At 53.9% G+C, this 15,957-nt stretch overlaps 5 protein-coding genes across 5 annotated transcripts; 3 read left to right on the top strand and 2 right to left on the bottom strand.

Moving 5' to 3' along the window:
- Positions 1–5: 5 nt before the first annotated feature.
- POSPLADRAFT_1179022 (hypothetical protein) lies at positions 6–1,154 on the bottom strand. The gene is made up of 4 exons (XM_024488635.1): positions 636–1,154; positions 344–582; positions 162–282; positions 6–108 (listed from the first exon to the last, which is right to left on the bottom strand). Exons 1-4 carry the CDS (start codon positions 1,119–1,121, stop codon positions 88–90), a joined length of 867 nt encoding a protein of 288 aa, XP_024342130.1. The 5' UTR covers positions 1,122–1,154; the 3' UTR covers positions 6–87.
- Positions 1,155–2,548: 1,394 nt separating this feature from the next.
- Positions 2,549–5,902, top strand: POSPLADRAFT_1135526 (hypothetical protein; the record flags this gene model as incomplete). Its single annotated transcript, XM_024484588.1, has 9 exons — positions 2,549–2,674; positions 2,728–3,128; positions 3,180–3,552; positions 3,610–3,749; positions 4,264–4,562; positions 4,595–5,037; positions 5,090–5,223; positions 5,287–5,455; positions 5,516–5,902. The coding sequence occupies 9 exons, from the start codon at positions 2,549–2,551 to the stop codon at positions 5,900–5,902; spliced, it is 2,472 nt and encodes an 823-aa protein (XP_024342129.1).
- Positions 5,903–6,239: 337 nt separating this feature from the next.
- Positions 6,240–8,087, bottom strand: POSPLADRAFT_1135970 (hypothetical protein; the record flags this gene model as incomplete). The annotated part of the gene is made up of 2 exons (XM_024484628.1): positions 6,240–7,515; positions 7,687–8,087. 2 exons carry the CDS (start codon positions 8,085–8,087, stop codon positions 6,240–6,242), a joined length of 1,677 nt encoding a protein of 558 aa, XP_024342128.1.
- A 2,839-nt stretch (positions 8,088–10,926) lies between these two features.
- POSPLADRAFT_1133682 (hypothetical protein) lies at positions 10,927–12,322 on the top strand (the record flags this gene model as incomplete). Its single annotated transcript, XM_024484385.1, has 3 exons — positions 10,927–11,745; positions 11,800–12,018; positions 12,071–12,322. 3 exons carry the CDS (start codon positions 10,927–10,929, stop codon positions 12,320–12,322), a joined length of 1,290 nt encoding a protein of 429 aa, XP_024342127.1.
- Positions 12,323–15,289: 2,967 nt separating this feature from the next.
- On the top strand, positions 15,290–15,652 carry POSPLADRAFT_1044721 (hypothetical protein; the record flags this gene model as incomplete). The annotated part of the gene is made up of 2 exons (XM_024478592.1): positions 15,290–15,397; positions 15,449–15,652. 2 exons carry the CDS (start codon positions 15,290–15,292, stop codon positions 15,650–15,652), a joined length of 312 nt encoding a protein of 103 aa, XP_024342126.1.
- Between the last annotated feature and the right edge of the window lie 305 nt (positions 15,653–15,957).

The following is a 15,957-nucleotide window of genomic DNA, read 5'->3' as shown; positions in this document are numbered from 1 at the left end:
GGACTCGCTAAACTCTGTTTGAATGCTTCGCCGTGGTCTAGTCATACAGCTTTCACTATTATTTACTACAAAGTATACGCAGATCGCCTAATCATCCCAGAACTTTGCCTATGATCGGATGTCAGCACGGAATGAATGAATCATGTAGAACCGCGACGTACGAAAGCTCGGTGGTGAACCTTTGAGCCAGTCTCGTCGATTGTCTTCACTTCATCCGCAGTGAGGGCCGGCAAGGTCTCCGTCGCGAGGTATTCTTTGATACGCTCCTCCTTCGATGTCGTGCTGGTTTCAGATATCATCGTAAGTCGGCATCCTCTAGCTACGAAAAGCGATGTACACGTACGTGATAGCGGGTATCCCCTTGGCCTTAAGCCACAGCTGCAGTACTTGTCCTTCTGTAACAGGCTTTCCGGCAGCTTTGCTGACCCGTTTGGCAATGGACGGCAAAACCGAGTCCAACGGACCGCCCTTAAAGCGCACGATGGGGCCCAGTCCACCGTAAGACGTCGGAAGGATGTTGTGCTTCTTCAAGAGGTCGATCGCGGGCTGGTCTGCCTTGAAGACATACGGATGATACTCAATCTAGTTCTCGTTGTTAATACATGTCATGCATCAGCGCGTTTTGCCAAGCGTACCTGATTCACTGCAGGGATGACACTGGCATTGGGAAGGATTTCCTCCAGATCCTGCACACGAAAGTTGGAGACTCCGATGCTCTTAGCGAGGCCCTCCTTCTGCAGTGCCTCGACTTCCTTCCATACTGAGGACAGAGTTCCTGCCGGATGGTTCTTGGGCGAGTGGATGAGGAAGAGATCGACATAGTCAAGTTGCAGTTTCTTAAGTGACGTCACCAGCGTGTCGCGGACGGTCTGACCCTGGGGGACCTTGTCCAACTTGGTGGTAACGAAGAGCGACGAGCGAGCTTTACCCGCGGCGACAATACCTGCGCCGAGGGACTCTTCGTTATTGTATGCCTGCGCACCGTCTAGGTGAACGAAGCCGTTCGCGATGGCGGCCTGGACGGCATTCTCTGCATCCTTGCCAAAGAGCGCGGTACCAGTCCCAAAACCCAGCCAGGGAATCTTGTTCCCGTCGTTTAGCGTGATTGTCAAGGCTGACATAACGGAGCGTGTGCTAGTGGTGGATGAAATGTGTCGAAGGAGGGACAGGACGGACATGCTGAGGAGGGTACCCGCTATATATGTTCTCCAGGACGGCATGACGTCTCTTTATCGGCTACACGATATGTCGACGGGTGTCGAGCTCGCCGACTGCGCGCCGAATGAGCAAAATGTTGCAAGATGGTGACTTCATTTGAACGCCAGCTTTGGATGGTCTGACTAAGGCCACCCTGAACCGCTCCCACCGCTGCCGCGCCCGTCCGACGGCATGGCGAGGATACACATGTGACGAGGGGAAGGTACGGACGCGTACAATATGTAATATAGACTGCAGCGCTATGTATCGGCCCGCGAGAACAAGTCCATTTGTGTCTGCCCTAATGAAAGGTGGATATAGCCGCCAAACACGCCAGCTTGTCCTCCTCATCTTTTAACAACCACGCAGGCGCTCCACAAGAGGGTTCGTCGTTATTCCCCGATGAATCTTTATCTCTTAGCAGCCTCAGAGCAAAGGTTCGCTCTTTGGCCGGCCATCCTGGTGCATACCTGTGGATAGGACGGTCACCTGGTGTTTCCGACATCTCTGCTCTGCAGTGGCAAGCACTGATGACTGCTGCGCATTATCTACACCTCGTGTTGGTAGATTGGAGTAGGCACATTGTCTGTATGAATCGGTCGAATGGTGTACAGGATGCATGGCATTGTTCACACCAGAGTGGTCAATAGATGTTGATGCAGCATTGTTCCCATATTACCTGATTTGCACATTAATAAGCAATGAGGCAGTCAAAAAGCTGAGGGGGGCGTGCCCGCGGGGAATGCCACTGCCACTGGACGAGTCCCATAACAGAGTAATTGCTTCCGCAGCCATTTGCGCAAGAGACCAGCACTTAGGATCTAGAACTGTAGTATAGCTGCGATGTTGTGGAAGTACTGCACATTCCGACAGTCTGTACAGTAGAGAGACAGCAGAGACACGAACTGGAGCGAGTCTCTTTCCTCGAGCGACTTGAGAGATTTGATCCCCGATGCAGCGTACCGTGATGACGCTTCTTGTTCACGTGCCACGGCGCGTCGCGTCAAGCGCCCTCGTTAATTTCCATGCGTGGAGAGGCCTTGACCCCTGCTCTGCAAGTGCTTGTCGATACCAGACCCTCCAACGCTCTCGGATACGCGAAAAAGGTCACAACAAGCCTTCACGAACCTCTGTGCCCAGGATTACGCAACAAGTCCTACGGGACAGGCTCCGGTGTTGCTCCGGTGAGTGCAGTGGTCGGTGGTCCACGTTTTGGCATCCGCCTCCGTGCCGCCAATCCAGGAGACAATGTTCTTTGGACTGAGCAATTGCGTATAAAAGGACCCCACCCCTCGCGTGTCCTGCCTCACTCAACTATCCCCACACTCTCTTTAACACTTTCGTTACAACTATGATTCAACTCTTGGGCTTCTCTGCATGGATCACCTGTCCGGACGGGGAGATCGTCGAATACGATACAATGGTTAACACTCAAGGTGACGTGATGTATTGCTGGATTCCAAGTGAAATAGATAAGGTGCGCTGTTCAGCCCATTCTCAATTGTATCTTTCCTCAAACACTGCGGCAAGCCGTTCTCCGTCCACTGGCGGGACCATGGCGGAGGCATTGATACTGCTACCTACATCAAACTCGACGGGGAGACAGCACCCGGACAATTCCTCATGGGCGAAGGAGAAGCGGAACGCTCTGCTATCCGAGTCGCGGAAAATGCGGAGAGGCCGTTTCTGTTCTCTGAGGTCAAAGGTGTGGCAGTATCTATTCCCTTCTACAACTTAATCGTGCTGAACGTCGTCGCAGAGCCTAAGCAACAAGACTCGTCTCAACCTCAGGAGCGTCTGCCACGCGAAGCTGAAGTCGGAACAATCGTCGTGAAGATCAAACGGGTCAAACGGATGCAAAGGCGGGCAGCCAACAAGCCCTTGATCCCACCGAGCGAGGTTAGGGGGCGCCCTGGTCAACCTTGTATAACGTAGGTGGCAGATGATGTCATCTCAACTCCTACTGAAGGTACTTCTCACAGGTATGGACCTCCGCGGCCGATTGCTGGTCATCATAGCTCAACATGGGACATTCAGCCGTATGATCCGGAGAAAGCAGGTTCCTTCGTGAAATTCGTGTTCCGGTACAGGTCCAAGGGTGAGCTACCCATTTCTCCGCCTCTTCTCCATGGTCTCATCTTGTGCACGTCAGAGTTCCTCATTTCCCAAGGTATCATGCGTCGGGGCGCACCTCTGTATCGACCACTCAGCCCTCCTCGCGTTTTGATCCCGGCCCATTATGCCAGCCCGCCAACTACACCGTCGGTGTATTCTACACCTTCGCCTGCGTTCAGCGTAAGCAAGCTCAGGCCAGAGGCCGACGTCGCAGGCAGCCAGCGTGTGGCTGGTGGACGAGTAGGTTCTATGATTATAATAGGCCGTGCTGTCCTGACCACCTGGCCGTCATTGCAGAGTGTCAGTAATCCAGTTATGCGCGTCCAGGGTCCTATCACTGCGGAGAACTTCCCTCCTTGCCAAATCCGGAGGTTCAGTGCAACCCTGATCGTGCGAGATGAAACACAGAATGTCATTGACCGCCATCAACGCCGTGGGTAAGAGAGAGCTCGCTGAACCCACTCTCGTTGCTGTCATCGCTGTCTGGAATCGACCGTTGTCTCGTCATCTTTGCTATCGGCCTCGTATCGTGTTCGCTTTGTCCATTGCTATCGTAGTCAGTATCGCACCCTCCACTCCCTATTTGCTTTGTGTCGCTGGTCGCACCTCTCATCGCTATTGCTGTCGTCATTGCTGTCGTGTTATCCTTGTTTTGTACGAACGTACCAGTTGGATTCTTGGATCTGAGTAGGTACACCTGTCGTTGTTATCGTAGGTTATGTCAATGCAATGCTTGCAAATTGACCGCAATTCTGACGTCGCTGATCCTTTACTGTAATAATCCCTTGATAATCCTCAGCAACGCGCCAATACGCGGTGCACGTGATCGACCCCATTGTCGTGTGCCGCGCGTAGTCGTCTTCGGAAGACGGAGCCGCCACCAGCCGTCACAACTGTGTCTGTGTCCTCACGAATCTTCATGTCACCATTATCTACGACCCAGCTTTCCAGTCTGCCGACATACTCTTCTACTTCTGCTCAACGACTGAAGGCCCTGTACTCTGATTTCTCCTTGCAAAAGCAGTCAAATCCTACCTCATATTCCTCATATGTCGAGTGGTGGCGACGAACCTTGGAAGCTGTTGTTCTTAAAGGATGCTTACATCACGGAGATGAGAATCTCACCAAGCCAGAGAGACTTGTTCTACATGCAAATGGGTCAACCCTAGCGGACGACTTCAGATTCGAAGGAGTTGGCAAGCCCCTTGGCTTGCCCACCGTAATAGTAAGGGAGACATTCGGTTCTCGTAGTAAATATCTTTCTGACTATGTGTCCCACTAGTACAGTCTGAGCTTTGCGAGACAAAATCTTACTTCCGACTCTCTGACTTCCTGACTTCCTCAAAGTCAATATACGATCCTGGCTGGCTTCCCTATCGAGTAGCCTCCTACGTAGTGGGAAAGCCGCTCTGGTGGGCACTGCAGCAGCTCAGCATCGTTAGCCCGGATGATACACTAGGGCATTCGAACTACACCGAGCGCTGGAAGAAGGTCAAAGGCGACTACGTCGTCATCAGCCTCTTGGAAAGAGCAGCAGATAGTGTCATTGCGAGGCAGCGAGAGCGGTCCGGCTACAATCTTGCAGACTCGCTGTACAACTTCGATGGGTTCCGTAAGGCGTTCGCAGATCATGCGCTTGAAGGGGTGGTCTTGTCTGACCTAGACCTGAGAGTGCTTATCCGATATCTCCAGCGCGACAAGAAAGTGCTAGCAGTACAGAAGGATGTGCGCCGCCTTTTTTTAGTTGATATGCTGACTTGCTGATGCACCCGGGCAGATGATCAAGTTCGTCGAGACAGACGAATCCCCATCATTCGAGTTTAGTGCTGTCGACATTGGTATCCTGGAACTCAAGTCGGCTGTTGAAAATCTACAAGGGCAAGTAGACAGCCTGCAAAGCAAGATTTCCGAGTTCAGTTCGCCCTAACATTCAATGCCTTATGCACGCTAATTGAGCCCCCTGCACTTCTGTAGGCGGTTGGAGCTAATATCGGCGGCGCTCCGCCATAAGCGGAAGGAAGTCGCTATGAGCCATTTGCGTGCTCGAAAGCAGCTTGAGGATCTGCTCGGAAAACGACTGAATTCATTGGATACCCTGCAGTCCACGCTCCTCCGTGTGGAGGCATCGGCAGGAGATGTTGAGGTACGTGCTTATTAGAATGTTCCTCTCTTGATATCCTGTCTAAATCTCCGTGGCGCATAGATCATGAAGTCATACGAGTCATCAACTGCGACCCTACGTGCTATACTGGCACACCCATCTCTGCAACGCGAGAAAATCGACGAGACCATGGATGCAATGGCATCTGCCAACGCAGATGCGAAAGAGACAGACGATGCAATTCGCATGGGTATGGAGATGGCCCAGGCTGATGCTGGTATAGATGAAGCAGAGCTAGAAGACGAACTGAAGGCTCTGCTGGCGGAATCCGAACGCGAGACCGCAGAGAAGGCCAGGCACGAAGAAGAGCTCAAGGTCAAGCAGAGACTAGCAGATAGTACTATCCGAGTACCTTCTTCGATACCAGCAGTGGAGATCGCAGATAAGACAACGGCCCCGGTCGAGAGGGACGACGCGGTGGCGGAGTGAAGGACTCTGTTCATGCTTATGATTCGTGCATAGACGTTGATTCATCCTACGGACCTCTGGACTTCATTTTGGCGTCTGTAGCCGCACGCAAGGAATATATAAATCTAAACGGGATTCCCTTCGACACCTGAACATGTTGGCCGTGACCCTTGAGCGTTTGACGTCAAACGGAGGTCTCAATAGAGCGATCAAATCAATGGTGTTATCGTCATATGGAGGCACACAATCTAATGGTGGCAGCCTCGCGAATCCACGTCTACATGGAAACAAAAACTACAGTCTGTGATGCTAAGGCTACAAATCTATCCCAAGAGTCCATGTGTGCAAACTTGTCCAGTCAGTATCCGCCCTCTCCAGGAGCACGGCTTTTCCGGTCCGCCTCGTAGAGCCCATAGATACTGTAGGTCGGGCTCCTGTAGTCTGTGTAAGCATCCGGGTTCGTATGCGACAGGGCCATCTGCGCTAGCGAGGGCAACGGTGGCGGCGAGGGCACCCGGGGCGGCTTGTCCTCCGCCCGTTTCTTCGAGCTCGTCTTCCGCAACACACCCACTGTACCGTCCCCGCTTGCACGGGCGGACGGCAGCGACTGCATGCTCGAGAACTCTGCCAGCATGAGGTTCCCAAGCCGCGCGCTTGCTTCCATGCCCGGACTCAGCGACTGACTCTGGGGGCGTGGCTTGCTCGCTGGATGATTCTCGCTGCGCCCGCCGGCGAGAGTGATCGAGTCATCGGGATATAGTGTTGGTTGGGGAGACGGTGGTACGGGACTTGCAAGGCCAAGAGCGGTGGTCAGCGCGCGGGTATCGCGCTCGCGTAAGGCGTCCGACTTCAACGCTGGAGAGAAGGCAGGCAAGACGTACTGCGAGTCATCGAAGGGATTGGAAACACCGCTGTATGCCGCAGCCGATGTCGAAGTGCGTAGCAAAGCGGCAGGAGCGTAGGGAGCCTTGACACGCGCACGGCCCTGCACGGAACTAGATTTTTTGTGCACCGTGGCAGGACTCGCTGTCACAGGCGAGGTAATCCTCAGACCATCATAAACATCTACATCGCCGCTATCGATGCCAGGCCTTTTCCCCTGGACACTGTAACGCACACTTCTTCTGGTCGATACCCGGCGGGTGGACGCCTTTGACACATTGCGTTGCAGGACAGGCATGCCATCTGCAGTCAGAGGCGAGGCTCCTCCAATCGCGATGCCGATACCTTGAGTTGACTGAGGCGATCCCGGATAAATTGACATAGACATGGCAGAGACCCGCCTTGCACCACGCGGGATGGTGCCCGTGGCTTCCTGGACAGAGGGCACAGACCGAGGAGGGACTCTTGATCCCATGTTGGCTTGCATAGTTTTCTCGTTAGCACCCATGGGCGGCTCCTTCAATTGCTGCCAGCCTCTCTCGGACGTGTTGGTGAATGCATAATTCTGTCCTTCAGGAGCGGCTAGCTCAGGTTTGGCAGAAGCCGGCCGAGAGTACGTCGTCCAAGTCCAGAGACCGTTGTTACCCGAAAGTCTCTCCTTGCCCCCGAAAAGCGATTCCTCATCGTCTTTGGGATTGCGTGCTGGGAAGACGTCCTGAAGGATGGGCAGAGACGGTGTAGGAAAGGTGCGCCTGCGAGGCTGACAGCAGCACCTGAGCAGGATAATTAGGATGGCCATTGAGCACGCTATTCCAATCACAATCAACACTACGATGGCTGCGGACAAATGCTTCGTTGGTTGCGCCTGCTGGCTCTGATTTGCGTCGGCAGAAAGAGAAGTGGCGCCACTAGACGGTACTGACGACGAGACTACAGAGAGCGAGGATATCACAGTGCTAGCAGCAAAGGAGGCAAAAGGGGGTAGGGGCGAAAAGCCAGGTGTTGGAGTGGGTGTCCCACGAAGCGTTGAAGGCGGGATCTCAGGTAATAGACCAGAATATACCGAGATGACACTAGCAGATGGATTTGCCGCAGACAGGCCAGTGCCCAATGCAGCGTCAGCGTTGACATCGGCTACAATCGCAGACTGGGGCTTGTGAGATGGTTCTGCATCTTTCTGCTTCGCGCTAGTGCTTTTGGTGCCGTGCTTCTCGCTACTGCTGTCTTCCTTTTCAGGCTGAGCCTCATAATTGTTTGAGGCTAACGTCGGCTGGGGATTTAGTTTGTTCGACTTGTGAGCACTCTTCGAGTTCGTACTACCCATGGCGGAAACGAGAGTGGTCAGAAAAGAGCGGCGGCGCGTAGTAAGGAAAGCCAGGGTGACGCGATGGAGACAGTTAGCTGGCCAGCGACCAGCACTGCACACAGCGAGAATGACGATGAGAGGCGGAACAGACAACGACTGGCCCGAGAGTCAAGTTGAAGTGTACCAGACCCCGTGACCCGTGTCGGCGGGTGTGGCTTCGCGTCGCGACTCGTCGCGGTCTCGCGCCTGGACGCGCTCCCGGGTCTTGTATTTCTTGCGTATGCTGTGATTCTCCTCTCGCGAAGGCGGTGATACCATTCACAACAATATCCGTGTCCATTCGTATAGAGTGGCTCGTTGAAGGGCATGGACATTTCTGACGACTCTAGGTCCGTCCTCTACAGGCTGCCTTGCAAATCCGAGGCTGTTTTGCATCACAGAGTTGACACTGTCTTCACAGCCGTGGAGAGTCCCAAGCAAGCCAGCTCCTGCGAGCCGTCCTGCCTCACGGTCTTCCATTTCCCATAGCCAACGTTGGGCGCGCCACCAATCGTACTCAGGGCGGCATTTGCGAACTTTCCGTCAGCCAAGGAACCAGAGATTCTGTGTCACAATATAGCTTCCACGAACTTGCTGCTACCCAGCTAGATTTGCAAGCTCAAGACCAACACCGTGTAGGAAGTCTGGGGGGAGAGCGAGAGAAAGCTGGTGTATTAGAGCGTGCCACTGGCAAGTCTGCCTGGCCAACTGAAGCACTGAGTGAAGTGCGCGCTCCCATCTTGGTATGCCACTTCGCCATGTGTCTGTCCGCAGTGGCTGAACACTTGGCTCATTGTTCCGTACAAAGAACGATCGAATCCTCTTTGCCGATCGCGTTGTAACTTCGGCTTTCAAGAGTTCCAAGGCGGTCTCGTTTCACTCTCCATTGCTCGCCCCTCCGGCTGGCGTAGTGAATACATCTGTGGCACCCACTCGAACGATGCACCGGGCGCGGAGACAAAGATCGCCCTCTCCCGCGTCCCAAGACTCGTTCGCCGGCCCTTTGTCCTGTCAGGATCCTCAGAAGCTCTTCCTACAGAATGCAAGAAACTTTAACATGCCCTTGGAAGAGCTCGCCCGTCCTCGCTTACTTGTCGATGATGTGTCCGACGCCACTGCTGAGACGTCATCTTCTCTCTACGCCTCTGCCAATCCACATGCGTTGTCTCCTAGAAGTTGTCGCGTGGCTCCACCTCTGACAGCGCTTCCTCGACATGGTGAAGTCCTCGTTGTTTCGACTCCATCGATTTCCTCGCAATCTGGTAGCTCTCAGATCCTGTCGCAGGCGTTTGGGTCCCGGCAGCCCGATAATTATTCTCAGCTTTCAGAACAGTATATTTCGGGCCAAGCGCGACACGTGGACTTAAGCGATGACCACCACGATAGACAAGACGGACAGAACTTCGGTGCTGCTACAATACCTTCATCGCCTCAGGATGACATTTCCACCGAGCCATCGTCCTCCTACGAACGCCTGCTCGGGCAAGATCCATTTCAGCCAATCCCAGAATCCCTAGTGGCAACACAGCCTGCTACGCAGCAAGGCGAAACAGAGCCCACCCAACCACTGGATCCGTCTATATATGCTGGCCCCTCGACGTCCGGAAATACCCATGGCGTCACATACATTGACCGCCAATATCCTGTGCCGTCGACCCCAATGGTGTCGGAAGCCGCGTCCAAGATGTCGGTACCCATAGGCATGCTGAGCCTGATACCCGCGCACAAAAGACACAGATACCAAGGCGTGCCTGTTGATCAGTCGGACACCTCCGGTACACAAGGTGTCCCCGGTCCAAGTACCAATGAGCCTACGCAGGTCACTGCTCCTCAGGATACTCAGGCTTCGGATGCGTTCGCGGTACATGGAAGCGCGGAGACACAGTTTCGTGACCCCGAAATGATGCCTCCACCTCCACCTCCGCCTCGCCGTCGGCAGCTCCCCTCAAGACCCCGGCCCCGCGATGACAATGAAGTTGTGCCCGACTCAGAACCTACTGAGGTTAGGGAAGGATCACCATCGAAACCGTCCGCCACACACGCCCAAACACCCTCACTCGCTGATATCAATGGCGAGGACGCTGCCTCAGGTTCCGCTGTCAACCGTGAGGACTCTCTGGACGAGGAAGACGATATCCCTTTGGCTGCTGCTCTTCAGACGAATGTGCAGGGAAAGGGCAAGCAGAAGGCAGACAGCATTGTGATGTCTAGAGTCCCCTCAACGCTGAGCCCTCGAACGGATACTACGCCCAGGAAGCTAATCTTCGAGCAAAGTGCTCCTTCAGCGGGTACGTCGAGGGGTATCAAGCGCCACGGCTTACCGAAGCCGGTGAAACGACGTACTACGCGAGGTCGTTCTCCTGAAATCGACGAGATCCCTTCGTCCGAGCCTGTGCAAGACACTTTCAAAACCATAGCCGCACGCATCAGCAAGCCAGCGGCCACGAAGAAAGAGAAAGATGTCATTCTGGCCCGGTCGCTCAAGAAGGAGGTAAAATCACGTTCTGCCACACCGGTGGCCCCTAAGCGATTGAGACGAGCCGTACCTGAGGAGGAGGAGGAATCGTCCGACGATGAGACTGCCGTCAGCAAGGATGTCGCTGCCATGGTTCTAGACGAGGATGCGGAAGTGGATACGGAGCTAGCTGACGACGACTACATGGATGTCGACGAGACGGAGGAAATCCTACCGAGACCTGTTCCTCCCCGCAAGAGGAAGCGTGCGGCTTCTGTGACATTGACCAAGTCGGCCAGTAAGGCCAACAGAGCACAGGCACAGGCACCGACACCGCTCAATCGTGCGGCGAAGAAGCTGAAGATGTCTTCCACTCTGGGTGACGATGTGCCACCTACGCGCGTGTACGCGCTATGGAAGCAGGATGGTCATTATTACGCTGGCACCGTTCATTCCCTCGTATCCACTTCCCCCGCGCGGTACCTCATCCAGTTCGATGACGGCACGGAGGATGTCATAGATCTGTCAAGGCTACGTCTTTGCCAGTTGACCATCGGAGACAATGTCTTACTGGTCGCAGATGGTCAAAGAGCGAAGGTAGTCGACAATGCCCATCTTGACACGGAACGTATCGTGACAGTAGAAATTGACAACGGAGACGAACTCGACCGCATGGAGGTCGAGGTGCAATATATTCGCATCGCCTCGAGAACGCTCATCAGCGCGTGGAGGGACCGGACTCTGACCACTGGTGACATCGTCCCCATCGTCAGGCCCAAGCAGGCCAAGGTCACCCCGTCGCTCTCGAAGTCTACCATTGCCAGTGCAGGCTCTGTGAAGGGGTCGCGCAGGTTGCTCGCGAAGACAGGACTGGTCGTCACCTTGAGCCCAGGCAATCACAACTGGTCGAAAGACAAGGACCGTCTCATGAGCTCGATCAAGAGCACCGGTGGCACCGTCATTGACGACTGGCTGGACATATTCTCGATGGAAGGCACGCATAGCCAGGGCAATAAGCGATGGGTAATCCGCCAGGATGACATTCAATGGCGTGAGCGCGACGATGTTGAGCGGGTCTTCCTCTTGTCAGACGACTCCAATCAAAAGCCCAAGTTCTTGATCGCTCTTGCCCTCGGAATCCCTTGCCTGTCTATTGAGTGGCTGCAGCAGACTGTGGGCGCAGTGAGTCATCCTCCGTCACTGCTTTTATCCCATGCTCATTCAGCTTTGTCTTAGAGAGCCGAGCAAGATTGGTCCAAGTTTCTATTGCCTGCCGGTTTCTCTGATCCACTCAATGCTCGAGTGTCTCAAATGGTCGATCTTGATTGGGGAAACAGCACCGAGCATCTCACCGACATCTTGTCCAATACGGTGGCTTCCAAGCTGTTCACCGACAAATCTATACTCTGCATCGCCCCGGATTTTCTCCCCGCCCCGATGAAGACCTCCAGGAGGGTGCGTATATTTCGTCCGATTTATGCATGACATCAACTCACTGTTCTTATAGAACGGTGATTCTGATAAAGCGAAGGAGTCCACTCGTATGGTCCCTCGCATCATCTTGTGTATGGGTGCAGCTCGTGTGGAGGCCATTCCAGACCTTAAGTATGCATCCACCGAGCTATCAAAATTCGACTATGTGGTAGTCAAGGAGTGTGCCGACGTCGATCGCGTGTCTGCCCATGCCAATTGCGTGCACTTTGGCTGGGTCAAGGACTGCCTGATCGCAGGGAGACTGCTACCCTTGCCTGAGTATTAGACTGGCGGAAGTGTACGATAAATTGTGCATTACCCGTCTTGCTTATGATATCGCTCCTGACTAGTGCATCTCAATCGCTGACCCTCCTCATGCCTACCATATGTCCTCGATCTCGTCCTTGTATCATGTACGTCTGTTTATTATCACGACCGGATCTATGTACATAGTGTTGTATCTTGCTAAATTGGTATCTTATGTGCTTATAACACATGCATTGGTATAACAATCATTACAAACATACAGCGAGAACTGCGCGCAGCTGAACGCGCCTATGAAGGCGCTTCTGGGTGCGCCGAACGCGAGTTCAATGCGACGCGGTGTGGGCGTCTACGCGAGATCGCGCTTCTGAGCTGCCGTGACCGCTTCGCCCTGTTTCCTCACTACCAGGTCCCGCCCTTTGAATACAGCAGACCTCAGTCCGGCCGGACGCTAAAAGCCAAACTGGACGATTTGAGGTTATTCCCACGTGTGCTTCGAGAGAGTTATGGCCGAAGAAAATGAATATACAGTAGGTTAGTCGCCTGGAGACAAGGTCCGACATTGCTATGGCGGCATTACTGAAGCTCTGTTACAGAGTGCATACAGAGAGCGAAACTGATCTCAAAAAGAGGTAGGGGAACGAAGAAAGGCTGGGTGAGTCTCGTGTCTTGGGTCCTCGGGCAGGCGCTGACTTCACTTCAATGTTAGTTATACTACGTGAAGGTACAGAACCGTGTGCATTTCGAAACTAGTCGCCTAACTATCGCTCTGAGCAGTGGAAAGGCTACGATCTTGATGACAATACGTACGTTGATAGAGCCTTCGTATATGATAGTACTAAGGCTGACCGTTGGACGCCCCATTGATTCACCAGGTGGGAGCCCCCGGAATCGTTCGACTCTGGCTCTCAACATTTTATAGACCGTTTCTGGGATCGCATCGATCTTGGTGATAGAGACTGGCGGGATGCATTGCAGTTCAAAGTAGACGAAGAGTTCTTCCCGCAAGGGCCTCCTCGTACGCGTGATGACATTCGCTCCCTATCTACATACACTTAACCACCTTTCACAATAGGTCGTCGGACAAAAGTAGAGAAACGTGTCTCCAATGAGCATGAAGAAGCAATTGCGGCTCGCGGAGACTCCGAGAATGAAGTCAGATCTATCATCGGTTCACCAGAAAGACCAGTATCAAAGATAACCAAGCGGAAGCGTGGTCGACCCTCCCAGGCTGAGCCCGAGGAAGACGCACGGGAACTTACCCGCCAGCGCAAGGTCAGCAGGAGGCACTCCATTTCTCAAGCATCTCGGGCACTCCGCGAATCGAAGGTCTCAGCAACGCCGCCGAGAGGCAAATCGAGAGCATTGCGCAGGGCATCTGCGCAAAATCCACTGCTGAAGTCGGTTTCACGCTCGAAAACGCCCGCATCTCATGCGTCCTCCGACGAGATGCTGTTGCGGCCCAATGATACCAGGAAACCCGATAGCCGGAAACACGAAATGTCTTCGGATGCTGCAGCCGCAGCCGTAGTCGAGAGGGCTTTGGGAGCCGTGGCAGAACCCTCATCCTCGGATGGATCACTGTTCGGAGATGGTCAGCAAGAGGAGGAACAGTCGTCTGTAGGCCACAACTCTGAATCGATGGACGGTGACGCCTCGAACTCCTTCGGTGTCCCTCTATTACTGACTCCTAATGCTTTCGTTGACGGAGGAACAAGACTTTCGTCTGCACTCCCGGCACATCGTGCTCGCGCTGCAAATCCCAAAGTAAAGATGATCGAAGGCCCTAAACTGACTGAGCCAACAAACTCGAGCAGACGGCTCTCTGTAAAGGCGAAGCTCACGAGACGCAGCGAATCGGCTGATCACAATTCTCAGTCGGCTGCTGGTCCTAGCCGTACCGCTAACGCGTCGCCCTCCAAGGCTGGGCCAGGGATGTCCTCCCGCAGATTGCAGACCTCTGGGAGCAGCTCGCTCTTGACGGCAAGGAAAGGCGCGCTAACCACAGTCAGGCCAAGAGCTAAAAGTAAACGCCGCGACACTGCAACAAGCATTGTATCGATGGAGGATCCTGCTAGCTATGCAATGTCCCTTGGCGATGGCTACGTCTTTGAGGTCAGTGAGCGGACCTCAAGGTCGCACGGGATAGATGCCGGCCAAGCAGTCCTCCTTTCTGCTCCACCACCACCTCCCACTAGCGAAGAGCTACTACGGATGGCTGGGCTGAACAATGCGGACGCTGACGCGTTGCCTGACTTCGAGGATGATCTCGATGCGCACGGAGAGCCGGACCCTGATGTTCACTCGGAAACTGTCATCCGCACGTACGTCCCATTCTAGACCTGATGTACTTCGCCTAAGTGACCGTGATTTCCAGTGTCCCTGTAATCCCAAACGGCGACGTTCTCGAGCCCAGACAAGCTACCAACGTGTCATCGCTAAGCCTTTCTCAAGAAGAGCAAGTAGCCAGGCCAAATGTGGAGCAACGAGTAAAGGACAATGCTACATCAGGCCGCCTAGCGGTAAAGACGGGAGGCCTGTTCAGTCAACAGGCCCAGGGCTCAGATTTGGTGTCGCCGGGTGAAAGGCGAGCCTCTGCTCCACAAATTCCGGGCTGGAAAGTCTCAACGATTTTTGGACCTCTGTAAGTGATTTGCAAAACCTCGCTGAGAGGGTGTCGCGTTAAGCGGGTGATTGCCTTGACAGTGGAGTCGGTCGAGAAGCAGTGAAGACATCCGGGCGGGACAAGGTTTCAACGCCGTGCGTGTGTACTCAACAGCACTCATATCCGACTGACAAGCAATTCAGGTCTTCCGAAGTGTCTCGCCCTACATTGTTCCTTAGCCTCGATAGCGCTGTATCCTTGCAAGTTCAGCTCAAAGATGTTCACCCTCACGGGGCTTCCCTCGCAGTCTTAGGCGAAAAGCCCGTTGTAGGCCCATCCGGGAAGTTCTATAGAGCGGAAAACGCGCTCACGTTGCTCGATGCGATGCGAGTGGGGGGATTCTCTGCCAGGATTGTCCTGGACCCCGGAGCCGATGAAACGCATCGCTGTCATTTCGACCGCTTCCGTTCGCGGATGCAAGCAGGGGATCTTGTGAGTCGTACTTATCGAACCATCAGCGTGTTCTCATGTATATATCATCAGTTCGTTGAGATGGTTGGCGTCGTACCATTGGCTATATGCTCATCTGAAAACCGCAGCCTTGGCCAAAAGCTGCAGATATCACCCGATCTCATTGGGCTAGGCGATAGCATTGTCGTCGCTCAGGTCACCATCGGAGATTATTCAGCCTACGCGGATGCTGTGATGTGTGCAGATGACACCCGATGGTGCGCAGACGCCATGTAGCATAAACATTGCTCTCAATACCAGGACCTTCGTCATCATATTGCACTTCGAGTTTGTGCTCGATCTACGTGTATTCAATGCATAATCGAATTATTTCTCTACTTGGGTCCATCCGTAGTACACAACAATTGTTTTGCAGGCTTCGTGAGCCATGAAACCGATGTTGTCGAAATCTGAGTGGGCTGGAAGTAGGTCACGGTCACGAGCGCGACGCGGTGTCGCGTGCTATTATGGCCACACGCTATGGGCGCCTATCTATCGCATCGCTTTTGTCGGTCACTATCGTCTCGTTCTTGGTTAATATC

The sequence above is a fragment of the Postia placenta genome, assembly GCF_002117355.1.
Source record: "Postia placenta MAD-698-R-SB12 unplaced genomic scaffold POSPLAscaffold_3, whole genome shotgun sequence".
NCBI classification, from domain to species: domain Eukaryota; kingdom Fungi; phylum Basidiomycota; class Agaricomycetes; order Polyporales; family Adustoporiaceae; genus Rhodonia; species Rhodonia placenta.
This window is presented reverse-complemented; position numbering and strand designations above follow the sequence as displayed.

Coding starts and splice junctions, on each gene's coding strand:
- POSPLADRAFT_1179022 (XM_024488635.1), bottom strand. CDS start 1,121: ATGTCAGCCTTGACAATCACGCTAAACGACGGGAACAAGATTCCCTGG. Junction 583..635: donor TCATCCCTGCAGTGAATCAG/GTACGCTTGGCA, acceptor AACGAGAACTAG/ATTGAGTATCATCCGTATGT. Junction 283..343: donor AAGGGGATACCCGCTATCAC/GTACGTGTACAT, acceptor ATCTGAAACCAG/CACGACATCGAAGGAGGAGC.